This window comes from Pomacea canaliculata, linkage group LG1 (assembly GCF_003073045.1).
Source record: "Pomacea canaliculata isolate SZHN2017 linkage group LG1, ASM307304v1, whole genome shotgun sequence".
Classification (NCBI taxonomy): Eukaryota; Metazoa; Mollusca; class Gastropoda; order Architaenioglossa; family Ampullariidae; genus Pomacea; species Pomacea canaliculata.
The window spans coordinates 31,576,670-31,593,573 of NC_037590.1; the positions used below are offsets into that span (position 1 = coordinate 31,576,670).

Here is a 16,904-nt window from a genome sequence, read left to right on the forward strand (position 1 = left end):
TCCTTTAAAAAAAAATCACTTAAATTATGAAAGGTTGTGCTTCCTCTGAATGTAGAATCTTCATGGATGTTTAAGGGACTTATTTTCTTGTGTCAGAATGGCTATACACCACTTCATATTGCTGCAAAGAAGGACCAAATGGACATTGCAGCAACACTGTTAGAGTATGGAGCCAAGCCAAATGCTGAATCCAAGGTACAGTAATGACCTTTGCAAAATACTATGCATATCTTACGACCTAATCAAGATATTATTTTTTTTAAGCCTCTTTGTCTTTCAGACTGCTGTGCTGGGTATACTCTAGAGCCAGGGAAGATGTGGAAATTATTTACTTTAGAAGAATATAACCCTTTTGCTTGAATTTCTTACATAGCTATTTAAAAACCCCCAAAACCCCACCTTTTTCAGAATGGCTTCACACCTCTGCACCTTGCTGCACAAGAAGGTTACACCGACATTGTTTCCCTTCTGTTGGAGAAGAATGCAAATGTCAACGCAAAGGCACATGTAAGTGCATTTCTGAAATACTGTAGGTGAGCAATTTTATAAGTGCAGGGGTGGGCAAAGTTGTTTCTGTGCAGACCAGTCTAAAAGTTCTAAACTGTGGCAGGCTGGCAACATACCAAAAACTCTTGCCACAACTACACAACAAATCTAGTGAACATGGGATGGAAATGTGTACACAGTGTTCATTTACCAAATTTAATATGAATAGTGAAGCTGTTTAATTTTGCTCACAAGAAAAATTTAAACCGTCTTTCCTTTGAAGGCAGCCATCACCAATGTTCTCACAGTTCTATCAAACGTCAAACGCATTGTCATTCCGTTTGCAAAACTTATTTTGACAGATAAAACTTTAGCACACGCATTTACTTCTGTCCAAAAGTATGTCAGTGTTGCCTGAGGACATACTATTGCACTCCAATTGACAGGCATAGGTGACATAGGTGATATAGTATCTCATTCATTTTGAACATTCTCGGTTCCCTAGAAACTGTTTTCACATATATTCTGTGATCATTGCATACAGAATGGTCTCACTCCCATGCACCTGGCTGCACAAGAAGACAGAGTTCCTGTGGCTGAAGTACTTGTCAAATATGGTTCTGAAATTGACTCACAGACTAAGGTAGGTGCATAGAGTTGAAAGCTTCTGACTTTTTAACAGGAGAGTGATGTGCTCATTGTCAAGTAGTGTGGACAAGCAGATATCATGCCCCTGAAGAGGAGAGAGAGAGTATGTGAATGCTTGCGCACACCATCACATTCCCATAAAATTACCGTAAATTTTGGTCTATTTAGTGCACCTGTATATAAGCCCCACCCACTAAATTAAAAAAAAAAAATCTACTTTTTTCTCAAACAAGCTGCACTGGTTTATAAGCAGCGAGTATAGACAGCTTGAAAGCTGCATTGCAGGCATTTCATCTCCTTTTCAGCATGATGAGGATGTGTTCTTCAGCAACTGATCTGAATGCTTCAGTTGAATGCAGCTTTGATTTAAAAATGTAAAGAGTTAACAATCTCACAACATTAACAGTTAACACTTTAACATACAGCTCATCGAAAATCAAATCAGAATCTGAAGAATTTGCAAACAAGCCGCATCACCGCTTAATCTACAAGGTTTAAAGCTGGGGAAAATAGTTGCAGCTTATAGTCCGAAATTTAGGGTACAGTCAAATCTCCCTACTATGCCACCTACCGGGACCGAGCAAAAGTGGCATAGTAGCGAGAGTGGCATAATACGGAGGGTTCGTAAAAACGGCTTTATTTGCTCAAGTTACCCGTCAGTCCAAAGCTCTCAAGAATAATCGGCTGGCGCTAGCTGTCTCCTCTCATTCTCCCCCTCACCTCTTCATCCTCCACCCCTTCCAACCACATCTGCACACCTGCATCCTGTCGCTAGTCGACCCCCTCCCGCTCTCCCTCCGTCACGTGGCTGTCACCCGGCCAGCGACCACCCCCCCATCGCCACCCTCCACCCTCCCTGTGTGCGTGCTAGGTTCCATCCACCTAACTGCGATGTTCCACACTACCATAGAGTATAATAATCGAGCACTGCGCGGAATTTCACAACTTGTGCCTTTTAACAGTCACAAAAAAGTGGCATAGTAGCGAGAGTAGGGGGTGGCATAGTAACTTTTTTTTTTACATTGAATTTATAGTCGGGACCGAGCAAAAGTGGCATAATACCGAGAGTGGCATAGTAGCGGGGTGGCATAGTAGAGAGATTTGACTGTACACATCTAAATGCAGTTAAGCATTGCCTGTATGCTTAAGAATTCCTAAATAGTTACACAACTGTATGCCATTAGATATATGCCTGCCCTTTATGTGTGTGGAAGCAAGATGGATAGAAACAGGAAGCACAAAAGAGTTGCAGCTACCTTAGACATCTAAAAAGATGATGATAATATGATGATGGTAATAATTTATTTTATTGACCCATAGGCTGGCTACACTCCACTTCACACAGCCTGCCATTTCGGCCAGCTAAACATGGTTCGTTTCCTGCTGGATCGTGGAGCATCTGTGAGTGCCACCACAAAGGTGGGTTACACACCACTTCATCAGTCTGCCCAACAAGGACATGTTATGGTGGTCAACCAGCTGCTTAAACACGGTGCTTCGCCTAATGCTGTCACCAATGTGAGTAAAATGTTTTATCACATGTACAGAGCCTCATCACCTCAGATGTTTAAAACATTAGGCCTAAAGCTCGATGATTATTGTTATGCAGCCTTTGGTTACTCCATGTTAATGGAATAGCAGTCAAAATTATGCAGTAAATTGCTGGAGTCCAGTGAGTTACTTGGGCCAAATCACTGGATTCAAAATCAGCATTTGAAATGGATAAAATATTTTCTTTTCATGGTTAAAGAATGTTTAAAGAACTTTTTACCTATGCTACTCAACAATAAATGAAATTATTACTTGTATACATTTAGCAAGGTTTACAATTTGTTCTGTTAAGGAGGGGAGTGTTAAATTTAAAATAATTTTCTTTGAAACAATTGCAATAACTATCCAAGGTGGTTTTAATATGATCTTAAGAGAAATATGTTGTGGTAAAAACCTGTTATTGCTGCATTTTTTTTTTTGGTGGGGTGATGTTGCAAACAGAATGGACAAACTCCACTTGCCATAGCTCAAAAGCTTGGGTACATCTCGGTGGTAGACATCTTGAAGCCAGTTACAGAAGTTCAGGATACGCTGCCTATGTCAGAGGATAAATACAAGGTGGTCTCCCCTGAAATTATGCAGGAACCTGTAATATTGGATTCGGATGATGATGATATAGGTGAGACTAATCATATAATTTTCTTGAAGCATCATTCAATTTTTATGCATTTGCTATGAATGGGACTATCTCGATCTTTGTTTTTTTCTCAAGATGAACCAGTTAAGAATGTTCATGAGTGAATGCAGGTATTGCAAGTTTAAATGTTTCTTTTTCAGTTAATTCTGTTTTAAGGAAGCCTGTTTATTTTTCGTATAATTATTTCTTGGATTATGAAAATCTTGAAGGGTTATTTCCTAAATAGGTTTACCTCACTATAGGTTTACCTCACTCTCTTTTTTGAAAGTTTGATTGTCCAGAAATATACATAACCCTTAGATTTCTATCTTTGGATTTTTCACAAAACATCTGCTACATAGTAAACACTGCTGCTAAAAATATATATATTAATATAATGTGTCTTAAATTAAAGGACTGAAAACTTGTTTGTTTTGTAAACCAGTTGGTGGATACTAGTTGCTATTGTAGGAAAGATTTTTAATTTATTGAGCAGTTGTTAGTTTTGTAATCACTCACTGAAAAGGAGAGAGGAAATAAAAGTAATGAAAATCATACCAATGTTAACAAAATACTTGCTGGTACTTTCAAGGGAGTTCATACTTTGGCTCATACCGCAGCGACCAATTCTCCTACCTTGCCTCTGGCAGGAGCCTGCAAGGTAACATCAGTGCTAGAGTGCCTTCCTTTATCTGGCCTCTGGTGCTGTTTCGTCAAATTTTGCTACTCAATCTGATTTTTGCCCAGCAATTAATACTCAGCATCACCAAGATTTATTTTTCTTTTGTCTGAAATTTTGCTAATGATCTTTATTTGTCTGTGTTTGTTTATACCAGGTGTGGTTGAGGGAACAGCTGAATATTATGTGGTTTTTGTCTCTTATGATCACCTTTGGTTCAGCATGGGGATACAAGTTTTTTTTTTATTTGCTCTCTATCGATGTATATATCTCCACATTGTGAGGAAAGCATGATTAGTGCTGGTTAGCTGTGGAGAAAATGTGGAAGTATCTTTGCATTTTTCTTACAGCTTGAAAAAAGTGCCTTAAACATTAAAGAGAAAGGTGAGGAAATTCCTAAACTATTTCAAATGCAAATAAGTGTGTAAAGAGTCAAAAGAAGACTTAAGCATCTTTAAGGCTTTAAAACCAATTATCTGTAGTATTTGACCACCAGTATTTATTGTTGGTCTCTTCAAACTTTAAAACTTGTTTGAAAAAAATTCTATGCTGAGCCAAAGTGATATAAATCATATATAATCAAGAGTTAATTGACCTCAAGAATTTACCCAAACCTGTGCCATTTCCTTGTCTGTATTCTAAAAAAGCATAATAATCAGTTTTATAAACGTGCATGAGATGAATAATCAGTCGCTGTGAGAACTGGAAAATCACGTTGCTTAAGGATTCTTTTATGATATTTTCACATAAGGGAACTTTAAGGACTGGTGAGGGTAATTTTTACAATTACAAAATTAATAAAAGAATACTGGAATGAGGATTATTTATTTTGTGCATTCGATGAGACCTTTTAGAACAGTCTTCTGTGTGATCCTTTTATCTTTCTAATTTTATAGCTTCACTGAAAGCTAGAATCAGAAAGTTGAAATTTATAGAGAATTTTTGGAGCATATGCTAGTTGACAAATAATTGCCAGTAGATTGGGATTTATCAGGGTCAGAAAGGCAGAGAGGCATACTGAAACATGAAAAATTTAGACAACCTTAAATATCGCTTAAGTGCTTTTTCTCAGATATTGTGAATAACTTAGTACATCTGTAACAATTTCAATACACTGTTAACGTATTTTTGAATCGCTATTTACATCAGTGTGCACTATAACAGAAGAGATCAGCAATTTAGATCCACCTTTGTTGGGGCTAGACAAAAAGGAAACTGAGCATAATAAAAAATATATTAAATTGAAAACAGGAAGGAGGGCATAATCATTTAAACTTCTATAATAAGCATATGGTGACATTTGAATTCTGAACATGTTACATCAGTTTTCCATGCATAAGTGTTTAATAGTTTAGACTTATTCTCTTGCTCTGTAGGCCATCATGGCACCTTCAAAAGGTCTCACAGCAGCAGGGTGTTCTCCCCATGCCCAGAGCTGGAAGGTAAATGGCACAGATCATGTGACCTGCTGGTGCAATGCGTGTGCAGTGAAGCACGCCTTTCATGTTCGTTATGCCCCCAGTGGTGACAGATGCATGTTGTGGTCAAGGCACAGGTGCTGATTGGTACCTGTGTAGCATTTTGGTGTAGACTGCAGCAGGCTTGGTAGCTTCAGAGAGTGACTTCATTTTGTGCAATGATGTCATCATCTTTTAAAAAAATATCTCATTCATTGTGAACTCCAAGAAGTTTTGTCATGCTTGTCTACCTTTTTCCCAAGGTGTGAAGAAAAAGAATTTTAACTGCAGCATTGTAAATACTAGTTGAGCACTAGTGTGGACAAACTGTTTTGATTTTTCCCATGTTTAATCTTGGTTAACCTAGAATTGCATACACATTTTCCACACCATTAACACTATTCACCTGTCTAGTGAGAAATACCTCTAGTTCAAAAGCAGTTTTGTTAGTCAAGCTTGATGTTGCAGCCATTTCTGTCTTTTGGTTATCAGATAGAAAGGTTTAAGCAGACCACCCCAACCCCTCAAACAATGTATATATAATTATGTATATCAAATGCTGAAAGGATTTTCGATTTTACTCAGACTAAGAGAGGTTGATATCTGTCATTTAAGTTAAGAAATAAGGGCTTAACAGTGCTTTAGGCAAGAAATCTCTAGAAAAGAGGCAGGTTTTTCACTGATCTAGAGTCAGACTTGGTTTAGATTGCCTGGAGTCAAACTTGTTTTAGTAGCTTTTTTTATTTTGCTGTTTTCAGTAACAAAGGTTTTGAAAAGGATCATATCACAGGTAGGAATAAATAAGAATAGACAAAACCATTCCAATGATCACCAAGTCTCCCACTGACAGAAGCTTCTTATGCTGGTCTGATAGAAGTGATACCACCAAAACACCATAGAAGTGCTTTGTGACCAACATATGACAAATTGGTGATTACATTGTGCTCATGAGGAGGGAAGGTGAAAAGTTGGTATCAGAAGCATCAAGAGAATGATGACACAAGATGGTGATTTTGCCACTGTGATGTGTCAAGAGGTTAAGATCACATTAAACATCAAGATATGTCCGTTGATATACCACATGTTGAGTCAAGAAGGATATGCAACAGGTAGGGCCGACATTGATGTCTTGCCAGAAAGGGTTTTTTTTTTTTTTTGGTATTCTGGACACCATTGTAATTTGTAGTAGTTGTCTGTGCTGTTAATTCTTTTGTTGTACAGATTTTCCTTTAGTTATGATTCTTTTGCTGTCTTTAATTATCTGGAAGGAGTTGTTGACTTGAAGGGTTAATCTTTTCTTTCTCTTCATTTGTCATTGGGTTCAGCTGATGACTTCATGCCGCAGTCACCTTTATTTGGCAAGCCCTTGTCAGAGCAGCACGTATATTTACCCTATTATGAGGCTCACAAGATTCAGACACGTAAGTGTGGATGTTGTTCTGCCGGAGTCTGCCCAGTGTGCCTCATATGTCTTGCAACTGTTGTGTTAGCAACAGCCTGAGATTATTGTGCCCACTGCTGCTCTGGAAGTTGTTCTTTTCCTTTTTATGTGATAATTTGTTGATGCAGTTGTATTGTTTTTTTGAAGGTGGTTCATATTTTTTTTTGTTGGTTTTTATGTCCACAAGTCAGTTCGTTTGCCTTTTCTTGGAGTATTTTTTTTAATTGGTCTTTCGCAGCATGCTCAAGATAGGTCAGGCAACTCTTTCTGTAACATTTTCCTCTGACAGCATGAATGCTTCTCCCAATGCATTTGATAAGCAGCTACCACTTCATCATCACAGTTAGAAAAAAGGTGTCATGTCAGTTGTGTTGTATGCTTTGGTGTTTTGATGTTTTGGTTGGTGTCATCATCACTGGATTCATGTGCCTATTTGTGCACATCAGCCCCCCCAGGCCCTTCAAGATGCATGGAATGATGTAACCAGCCCCATGCTTTGCAGTGACTTAGATGTTAAGCAGGATAACCTGTTAGTCATTTTACTCACAGGATGTCATGACACTTTTTTGTTTGGTTTTTATTTGAACTTTAGTCTGTGGAGCAGAGATTAAAGAAAATTGACTCTTTTGATGCATAAAATAATTATGCAAAGAAAAATATAAATTTGCATCAGTATTTTACCATTAGTAAAAGACCATATTTTTTCATGAAGAAGATGTAGATTTGTATTAGAAGATTATGGCTGTTTGAAAAAAATTATAAGGAGAGCAAATTTTGTAAAATATGTGATTTTGATTCTTCATAATATGTGCATGCATTTGATGTATTACCTGTTGTTCATGCATGCATGCTGGCCTTAGCTGAAAGATCAGCTTTTATCAGCTTAATATACTCACCATACCACATTGAGTGTGTAATGCCTGAACCTCATATTAACAAACTTTCACCTTTAAAGGTGATGTCATGTTAAGTACCCCCTTTTATTGCAGCATATTGAAGCATGCTTATTTATGTGTTTTTTTGTTTTTGTTTTCTGGGTTTTTTGTGTCACCAGAGTCACCTGGTAGGAAATACAGTGAGTAGAGTTCAGTTTGGTTAAAAAAGGGTTGTACACATGATTAAAATTAAGTGTTTGTTTTTCTAGCTTCATGAGCTTCCTATGTTTATCAAAGCCTTGCTTAAAATGTAGTGGGGAAGTTTAAAAGTAGGATGCTGTTACAGTATTTATTTATTTTTTTAAATTTCTCCTTGTCAGTTCCTCAGCTGCTGCATGCTGTCATCCAGCCTTTAACAGCAAGTCTTGTAGGCTGCTCGGCATTCAGGCATAGGTCTTTTGCAGTTAGCTGTCCAAGTAGAAATACAACTCTTCATATAAAACAGTGTGCATATATATGTGTGTGTGTGCACCTGTTATGTAAAAAAAGCATAAATTGCTACACAGATATTGTCTAGTTGTAAAATGCTTACTTGTATGATGCTTTTGAAAACATGATCTGAATTTTATTTGGCAGTGTATTTTTAAGACTCTGTAGCAGCTGCTGTGCAGTCTTTCTGTATGAGACTTAATGTTTGATACAACTGGAGGGAAATTTTGTGCACATTGCAGCATGTGTGTGGTGAAGGGAGCGCCCCTTGTGTAGTTTGTATTTTAAAGTTCAAGACAAGGATAAAGAGAGGGGGGCTCTTTTAATACTGGCTTCAATTTTTACCACTGCACTTTTTCAGAAGATGGCAGTCAAGGAGTCTTTGCCATCAAAACAAATAAGGGTCTTGGGTTCAGTGCACCTAATTTTTCCTCTGGGTATGGCTCCTGTCTGCAAGGGTGAATTAACTCCGTCAGACCAGTTAGGGAAACAAATACAGAAATAAACTTTCCCCAGGTCTTTGCTTTTGTTAAGTGCTCCTAAGAATTAGGCTTACCAATGTCACAGTAATTATAAATCACACCGGTGTTTTTGTAGACAGTATGAGGGCTAGGAGATCATCTTAGCAGAGTGATCTCAAGTGTTCCTTCAAGATCTTTTGATAGTGTGCTGAACAGCTTTTAGCTATAAATTTACTGCACAAATATACTTTATGCTTTGCAACTCTGTTGAAAAAAATGATATATATATATAGTGTTCTATGTTCTAATTGTTGTGCAGTACTATGCTATCAATGGTAAGATGGTAAACTGTGGTGTGTGGGACACATGGTTACATTATTTTATGATGTCAGTGACAAACGATCATATTATACTATAGTGATAAATTGTATTATAATATTACAGTGATAGGTTTGTAGTGGACAACTGTTTTAAGTAATAAAGGTAAAAAGTGTGCTGTAGTTAGATTAATATGTACAGTAATAATGTAGTATTAAACTGTGTAGAATATTCAATTCAATATACACCATTGGTGTAGCTGTATTGAACTGTCTTAAGTGTGAACACACATTAGGGATACTGGTAACTAGTGTGAAAGCTTGAAACAAAAAAGTTCATACACATACACTTCCAAAACACCCCCTACACACATATACTATCTTTTTGTAATGTATGCAGACATATTGAAGTGCTGCTGATGTGTCACTCCGGAGAAGATGCACCATGATTAGCCTATTGGCATTAATTTTTATTGTTTATTACATTTGGTATATTTTCAGTCTTTAAGGAATTTTAAAGAACAAAGAATGGATTCACTCTCAGTAAAAGATCACTGGTTGTTTTGAAGTGAACATAAACATTTCAAATTTTGTACACTTCAACATATTTACTGCATCATTTGCATCAGGTTTTTTAACTGACATTTTTACTTAACTGTTTCTTAACTGGTGTGGCAGGGAAGAACAATTTCTGACTGATTGTTGTCTTGTAAACTTTCCAGGAGAAGACAGTGATTTACTGGGTCATGGAGGGAGTGTTTCGCCTTTAGACATCTCGTTTGACAAGGTATGTCCCAGACATGTGTCATCTAAACTTTATCAGGAGTCATATCACCTTGTCCTCAGCTTTACCTATTTCATTTTAGCCACTCCAATGTGTAGCACAGTAACTTTAGTCTGTGAAATAATTTTTTTTAGTTTCTGAAACTTGTTAATCATTTCAGTGCATGAAATTTGTGTCTTGTTTGTTTAATTTTTGAGTGTGTGCATTTGCATATTCCTATTTTTTATGGTATTTTTTCAGTATTCTTGAGACAGGAAGTTATCTTACATAATATATAATCTTTAGTTCAATATTAATCTAAGAGCAGGGTCTGTCCTGGACCTCCGGTTTTCCTAATGTCTAGTGTGTAATTCTCATTATATTCACCTACAAAGTAAAAATTACTTTGAAAACTGACATCCCAAACCATTATTAAGTCTTTGTTGCACTTTATTGTCAGATTCCTGGTCAGTAAATAACCAGGTGTGTTGGGCATATGTGTTCATCTCTATTTTTCATTCTTTAATGTATTGAAAATTTGCTGGTGTAAATGGGCAATTTACAGTTTGGAGACAGTCTTAATAGAGAATGGGAAACAGAGATACTTATGCAAACCAGACTAGGATACAGCACAAAGTGGAATAGGATATCATTTCTGCACATACACTGCCCCCCCCCACCCCCTCTACCCCACCAAAAAACCCAACCAACAAACAAAAGACAGTTGCTCAGTAATACATATATACATTTATATTTGTGTGTACATTCATGATCAGATACACATACACTGACACTGGCATATCTCCTTCAAAACCAATGCATAATGGATCCAGTTATCATAAATGCATAAGATGTGTGTTCTACCTGCATCAAGTTGCATGTGGTGAACATTTATCCATCCTGTTAAGCTTGTTCCCCAAAAGCAGCTACTGTGGATGCATGTGAGAATGTACATGTATTGTGCATGTTAAATATGCTAAATGTGCTTATTTCCTATCTGAGTTTGTCTCCTTTTTTAGTTTTTTTTCTGTGCGCTTTACACTGTGTGCCAGGATAATATATATCGCTACCCATCTTCTGAGAACCGCCATTTGGCACACAGTGGTCGTCAAGTTAGTGAAGTCATGCATTACCCATCCTACCTGGAGAGAGGCCCTGACTATGAAGAGGAGATGCGTTATTACCAAGGTGACACACTATCTCCCAAAGACAAGGTAAAAATCCACTTTCAAGGCCACCTTCCAGTCAAACAGCAACAATTAAAAAAAAGTATATACATATTAGAAATAAAACTCTACACATCTTTTTTCCTAATTACTTACTCTATAAGGTGTATGACACAAGATTACCTGTTTGAGGTAGGATACTTTAGCATCATTGTACTTGATCTACATTAATAATAATAAAAATGTTATCAGTTAAAATAAAGATTATAAATGTGAAAGATGCAGCGCAATAGAAGAAGGATTAGAAAATGTGGCTGATTTTAACTCTCAGGGCATTTAGGTCAGGAGAAGGACTAATAAGCCTCAGCAGTGGCTAATGTGAATTTGACAAAATTATCCAGACAAAAACTTTTATTCAGAAACGAGAAAAATGGCGAAATTCTTTTTTTTTTCCAAAATATCCTTTGCGATTGCTTTATCTTGATAACTTCTCCTACCTACCCATCCATCCCAGCTGTAGAACTTCTGCCCCAAGCTTTCCGTATTCTGCACCAAGCTTTTACTTCCTTTCTGGTGTAGTAGAATCATAGAGTTTGGTGTCATACATGTATTAGTATTAATTGCATGGTATAATCACAAAATATTGTTCATGCACTTGTATTACCCAAAATGTAAAGATGTAATATTGAGATATGCATGAATATGCATGACAGATATAGATAATTTAAAAAAAAACGTATGCACACTTTATATCAGTCTGCTGGTTGCACCCCTCCCCCTCCCAAAGCAAAACAAAAATGGCTAAACTGTGTGCTTTGTAGTTTAAAGACCCTTCAAAGACCTACGTCAGCAAATGTTAGATTTTACACACCCACTAGAATTTGTATGTAGCCATGAAATAGTCTACATCGCAGGAAAAATAAAACTGCTGGTATACCTGTCTGTCAAAATAAGACTACACACCTTTTATAAATTGATCAAGATGATATTTTATAAATCTGCTCTATTCAAGGATTTGATAATGATAGCAATTTAAGAATTTGATAAGTGGCAAACTGTGAAGTGACAGTTTAGTTTTAGAGTTATGGTTGATTATGATGTATTTCCATTCATAGTTTTATTAAAAAAGTACAAAAAGTCCATTCATCATTATTTGGACTCAAAGATTTTGTTTTTGCACTCATAAAATTGGCACTATTTGGTTTGCCAATATGTTGCATTTGACATGGCATGGTGTGCATTTAACTAGAGTGATAGGTCTGTTGCAAACTTGCTTTTGTAAATAAGAAACAAAAAAACATACTTGGAATTTCTGAGTCTTTTTTTTTCCCTTTAAATTTCTTATTTTCAGTATAAAGTTGTTCAGAGTAGCTGTATTAAATGTTGTGATTTGTGTTGCAGTGTCTTCAAAATTGATTTTTGTACTAAGTTAAGTCTCAGTGATGCACTCAGAATCTGTGTCGTAAATTTATTTTTTAAGATTGGTTGTATTGATATTTGGTTGCTAGTTTGCTTGGGATGCATTTGAAAGTTTGCAATAGTGACTGATAAATAACAGGAGAGGATGAAAAGGCTACACATATTGTAAAGGCTATTTGCAGCTCCAACCATTCACAGTTTGTTTCATCTGAAACCCTAAAATCCACTATTTTCTAAAGCTAAGCTATTTAGACAGTCTGATAATCATGACATGCTTGTTTCTAGTTCCATTAGAGTACATTAGAGCTGTGGAGAAATCTGAAGGAACAGTTCCTTCAGTCTTTTAGCATCAGATCTCTAGTGCAGGGAGAAAACCAGTTTGTATGAATCACTCCCTTCCATTTTCCTTCACAGTGTGAACATATCTTTTAAACATTTAAGAACAATTTGAAAGAAAACCAACCTATCGCCATTTTCTCAGGCTTGTTTCTCAGATCAACCTCAAGGCTTCCCAAGCAGACTTTGTGTGGCGTGCCACTTAGCACAGTTGTTTTCATTTATTTTTCTGCTTCTTTATTTTTTTCTTGTATTTGTTATGGTACCCTGTGTGCCCCTGCATACTGTGGCACAGGAAGTGCTCAAATCCCGTGACAGCGTGTTTGGTGATGGCTACTCCTCGCTGGGCCGCAACTCAGTGACTCAGCCACTGCGTTCAGTTGAAGACAGCGTAGGCGACTATGAGTATGACGATGATTTGAAATATGTGGTGGATGAAACCGCGCAGAAGAAGGTAAAACTGGGCGACTCTCACTGATACTGGGGGTTTACAGTTTGCATGTTAGATCCATTGCAAAACAACCTTATGATTCTCTTCTGCGCTTATGGCTCATATTGAGTCATTCCACATCAACCGTCTCATTTATTATCCTTTCATCGTTGGTGCTCACCACCATGTTTGCGGTTGCTACAACATTTCAAATTCATCATAGTCTGATACCACATATAGTTCAGTCTCAAGGCCTGACTTTACTGCATGTTTAAACTGAACTCAAATAGTATCACTGCCTCTGTCATGAGAAGCTGCTACAATGCATGAACTATCCTAGCTCTGACACACTCTTTTGTATTTTGCATGCAACCTTAGTGCATTTTCAGGGAAAAGTAACATTAATTAGAAGTGCAAGCTTTACAGTCACACACAGAGTTGATGATAAGGGAGATATAAATCTTTTTGTTTTTAGTTATGACATCGTTCTTCAATATTGAATGATTTTCTGTGGATTAAATACAGAATTGTAAATAAAATGCTCCGGGTCATCTGTGCAAAATAATATTTTTGCTTACAGAGGATGAAAACTGCCCCAGTAGAACCCTCTGAATATTATGTAACAATAATTGCATTATGTTTATTTTGAATTAAAAATTTTGTTCTGCTTTTTTTTTTCTTAACTGTTTTCATATTGTGATTGCTGTCTTGTTCTCCTGACCTTAGTACTGCCTTTTGTTGTTGTATATAACCATTATGCATGGCATGTTGTTGTTGTTCCTCTTTTGTTATAGCCAGCAGAAACTCTCTTTACCGAAGAGCTCTACCCAAAGAAGGGGCGTAAGTCAGGCTCAGCACCCTTGTGGCGAGATTCCTTTTATAGTACAGGTTCAATGTCTACTTTGAATGTGGAGCCTATACAAGCAGTGAAGTCAGTGGACACTGAGACTTCAGCATCTTGCCTACCTGGGTCGGAGGCTGATTTGCCAATTGTAGCATCCCCTTCACAGCCCACTGTCTATGCCTCAGAGGTGATGCCCATAGCAACTGGTTCATACCAGAGCATTCCTTCTGTGGAGGTGCCAGCTGTAGCATCGTCTTCACACCACCCTGTTGGTGCCACAGGTATGCCGTATGCAGAACTGGCTTCAGATTACCAGCCAGGGGCATCTAATGTGAGAGAGGTAGCCGTTCCTTCCTATGAGTCTTCCACTGCCTACAGCATGCTGGCTAGTGCCCCAGCAATATCTCAACCGGCTTATGCCTCTGAAGCCCCACAGATGGAATGGGCTTCATACCAGCCAGTCCCTGCTTCTGATAGACCAACCATGGCTGTAGCATCTTCTCAACCTGTATATGCATCTGAAGCTCCGTACATAAAAGCTCCATCAGTTCAGCCACTCTCTGAATCAAGTGTTCCAGACCAAGTTTCATTGTTAAGGCAACCAGATGAACTGCCTAAACAATCACACGTGGAATTAGATTCGGCCCAACCTCTTGTGGGTTCCACTGTTCCGAGTCAGGCAGAAGTTTCTCAGCAGCCTTTTTATACATCAGAGCTACCACTGGAGAGATCAGGTGTGCCAAGCCAGACCTCAGTTTTGCAGCAGCCTACTTATGCATCGGAGGCACCACTCGAGACAACAAATTTAGTCCAGCCAGTCAGTGGCTCAGATGTGCCAGCCAGGATCTCAACCATGCATGAACCTGTACTTACATCTGATGTGCCGACGGTGACTCCTATTTCTTACCAGGCTGCCAGCTCATCAGACATATTAGATGAGATATCAGATGCTGATGAGCTTGTCCCAGCAATTGAATTATACCAGCCTCGTTATATTAATGATGTACCAGAGACATTGTCAGCTTCGTCTCATCCAGATTCTGCAAGCGATTCACCCCAGTGGAGCAAAGTGGTGTACGCTGGTGCGCGCACTGGCTCCATGACTGGCAGTGTTGGTACAAACAGTGACCGCATGCTGCCTGACGATTCTGTGCCCATTGATGCTGAGTTGATACCCACAAAACAAGTAAAGACTGGGAGTTTGGCCTTTGCTGATAACACAAAATCTGCTGTAAACATACCTGCAATGCTTAACCTCTTCACTGCTTATATAGGGCTTGAATACTATATTTTACTTTTGATTGCTGCTGAAACTAGAAAGCAAATGGTAGGAAAATCCTTGGAGAGCAAACTGCACATTGCATACACAGTAGCATTGAAGAGGTTAATTTTTTTTATCCCACCTTGCAGTTCACTGCCTTTGCTTTTGTCGAACCTTTCTGGCACTGAGATTCTGGCATAACTCTGGTCATTCTGCAGTGGAGGAGCCTGCCTCTGTCACTTAGCTTCATCTAGTCTTTGCAAATCTAGGAAGCCTCCCTGATAAAACTGATGCTGTACTCTGCTAAATGGCTACATGTGCTTGTATCTTTGTATCCCGCGTTCATCCAGTTTTCATTTTACCCACAGTACCCAGTCTTCAGCATCACTGCAGCTTTCATTTCTGGTTGTGTCTTCACTGTGTATCTGTTGGGATTTAATATTTAGTGGGTTTCAACTCTTAAAACTTAACCAACCTCTTTGGAATAGCAGTTCACACTTTAATCTTTTTTCCCCTTTTCCTTAGATGGATTAACTTGATATTTGCATGCTATTAGCAGGCATGTTGTAAGGTGAAAGATCTTTCGTCGAACGTCCATCTTTAATATTGTCTGACATGCTGTGGTGGAGGTGTCACTACATAGAGCCTGTAGTATATCTGGGATATACAAGTCCTATTTCTTATAGATGATATTCATTTGTAGCCATGTTTGCTTTTAGACATAAATAATATAATACTAACAGAGTTTAAGTTACGTAAACTTTGGTAATATAATTTCTATCTTCAAGCAAAAATGTCTTTCATTTCTGTAGTGATTTCTTTTCAAATCATTATTAACTGCTTCATTATTGCTTGATCCATGTCTTTTTTGGTTCCTTCATTGATTGGCTGAGTGCTAATGAATTTACTCCATCCTAGCTTCAGTCCTTATCTTTTGTCATCTCGTGTGACCTTTAAGATAAATATTATGGGAATAAAGGTTTGGTGTTAATTGCTTAATATGTTCCTTTAGCATTTTCTCTCCTTATCCACCCATCCTTCCCCTATAATTATTTATAACTGTGATGAAAATTTGTTATAAAGACAGTTTATACAAAATTAAAAAAATATAATCAGTTACTCTTCTTGACAAAAGATACTTTAAAACAGGTATATTCCATACTCTCAGTTCATAGCTGTCAAATCCTACCCATTTAAGCAGTAGTGTTTCCTTCCTTTCAGCTCATTTTCTATATATAGATTATTTTTTCCAAGTTGATAACATCACTTCCATAACAACTAAAAGTCTGCTTGTGTAGTGTGCTACTACAGCTGAATTATGACTAGTAGTGATTTTTTGTGACCTTTATTTTCTGTTTGTTCATTTCTTTACATGTAACCATTTTATTTGACAACTGTGAGACTTTAAGTTTGCATGCTGAATAGTTATTTAATTTTTATTAGTATTTTTAATTTATGGTTTACCGGCATTGATCAGGAATGTCATGTTGACATTACTAACTTGATTTTTTTTTCATATAATAAAGATAAGGAAGTAATGTCTACATTTCTGTACAGATTTAATTTGGTCTTTAAGTGGTCTCAGCAATTTAGATATTTGGAACTGAGTTTTTAAAAGGTGAACCTCCATCAGCTTTCATGCAGCTTTTGAATTGTATGATGTTA

The 16,904-nt window shown here is 37.5% G+C and overlaps 1 protein-coding gene across 47 annotated transcripts in view; it reads left to right on the forward strand.

The window, feature by feature from the left end:
- LOC112572817 (ankyrin-1-like) overlaps nt 1-16,904 on the forward strand; it is a 110,356-nt gene that overhangs the window by 22,639 nt on the left and 70,813 nt on the right. For 29 of the 47 annotated variants that reach the window (XM_025256486.1, XM_025253542.1, XM_025254136.1 and 26 more), the window contains 11 exons: nt 97-195; nt 409-507; nt 1,031-1,129; nt 2,455-2,652; nt 3,127-3,304; nt 3,894-3,962; nt 6,763-6,858; nt 9,734-9,807; nt 10,836-10,997; nt 13,000-13,158; nt 13,929-15,164. In XM_025256486.1, coding sequence (XP_025112271.1) covers nt 97-195; nt 409-507; nt 1,031-1,129; nt 2,455-2,652; nt 3,127-3,304; nt 3,894-3,962; nt 6,763-6,858; nt 9,734-9,807; nt 10,836-10,997; nt 13,000-13,158; nt 13,929-15,164 — 2,469 coding nt within the window. Of the gene's footprint in view, nt 1-96; nt 196-408; nt 508-1,030; nt 1,130-2,454; nt 2,653-3,126; nt 3,305-3,893; nt 3,963-6,762; nt 6,859-7,932; nt 7,954-9,733; nt 9,808-10,835; nt 10,998-12,999; nt 13,159-13,928; nt 15,165-16,904 lie in introns of all 47 variants that reach the window. The other 18 variants (XM_025252921.1, XM_025253464.1, XM_025253716.1 and 15 more) reach the window with 18 other exon arrangements.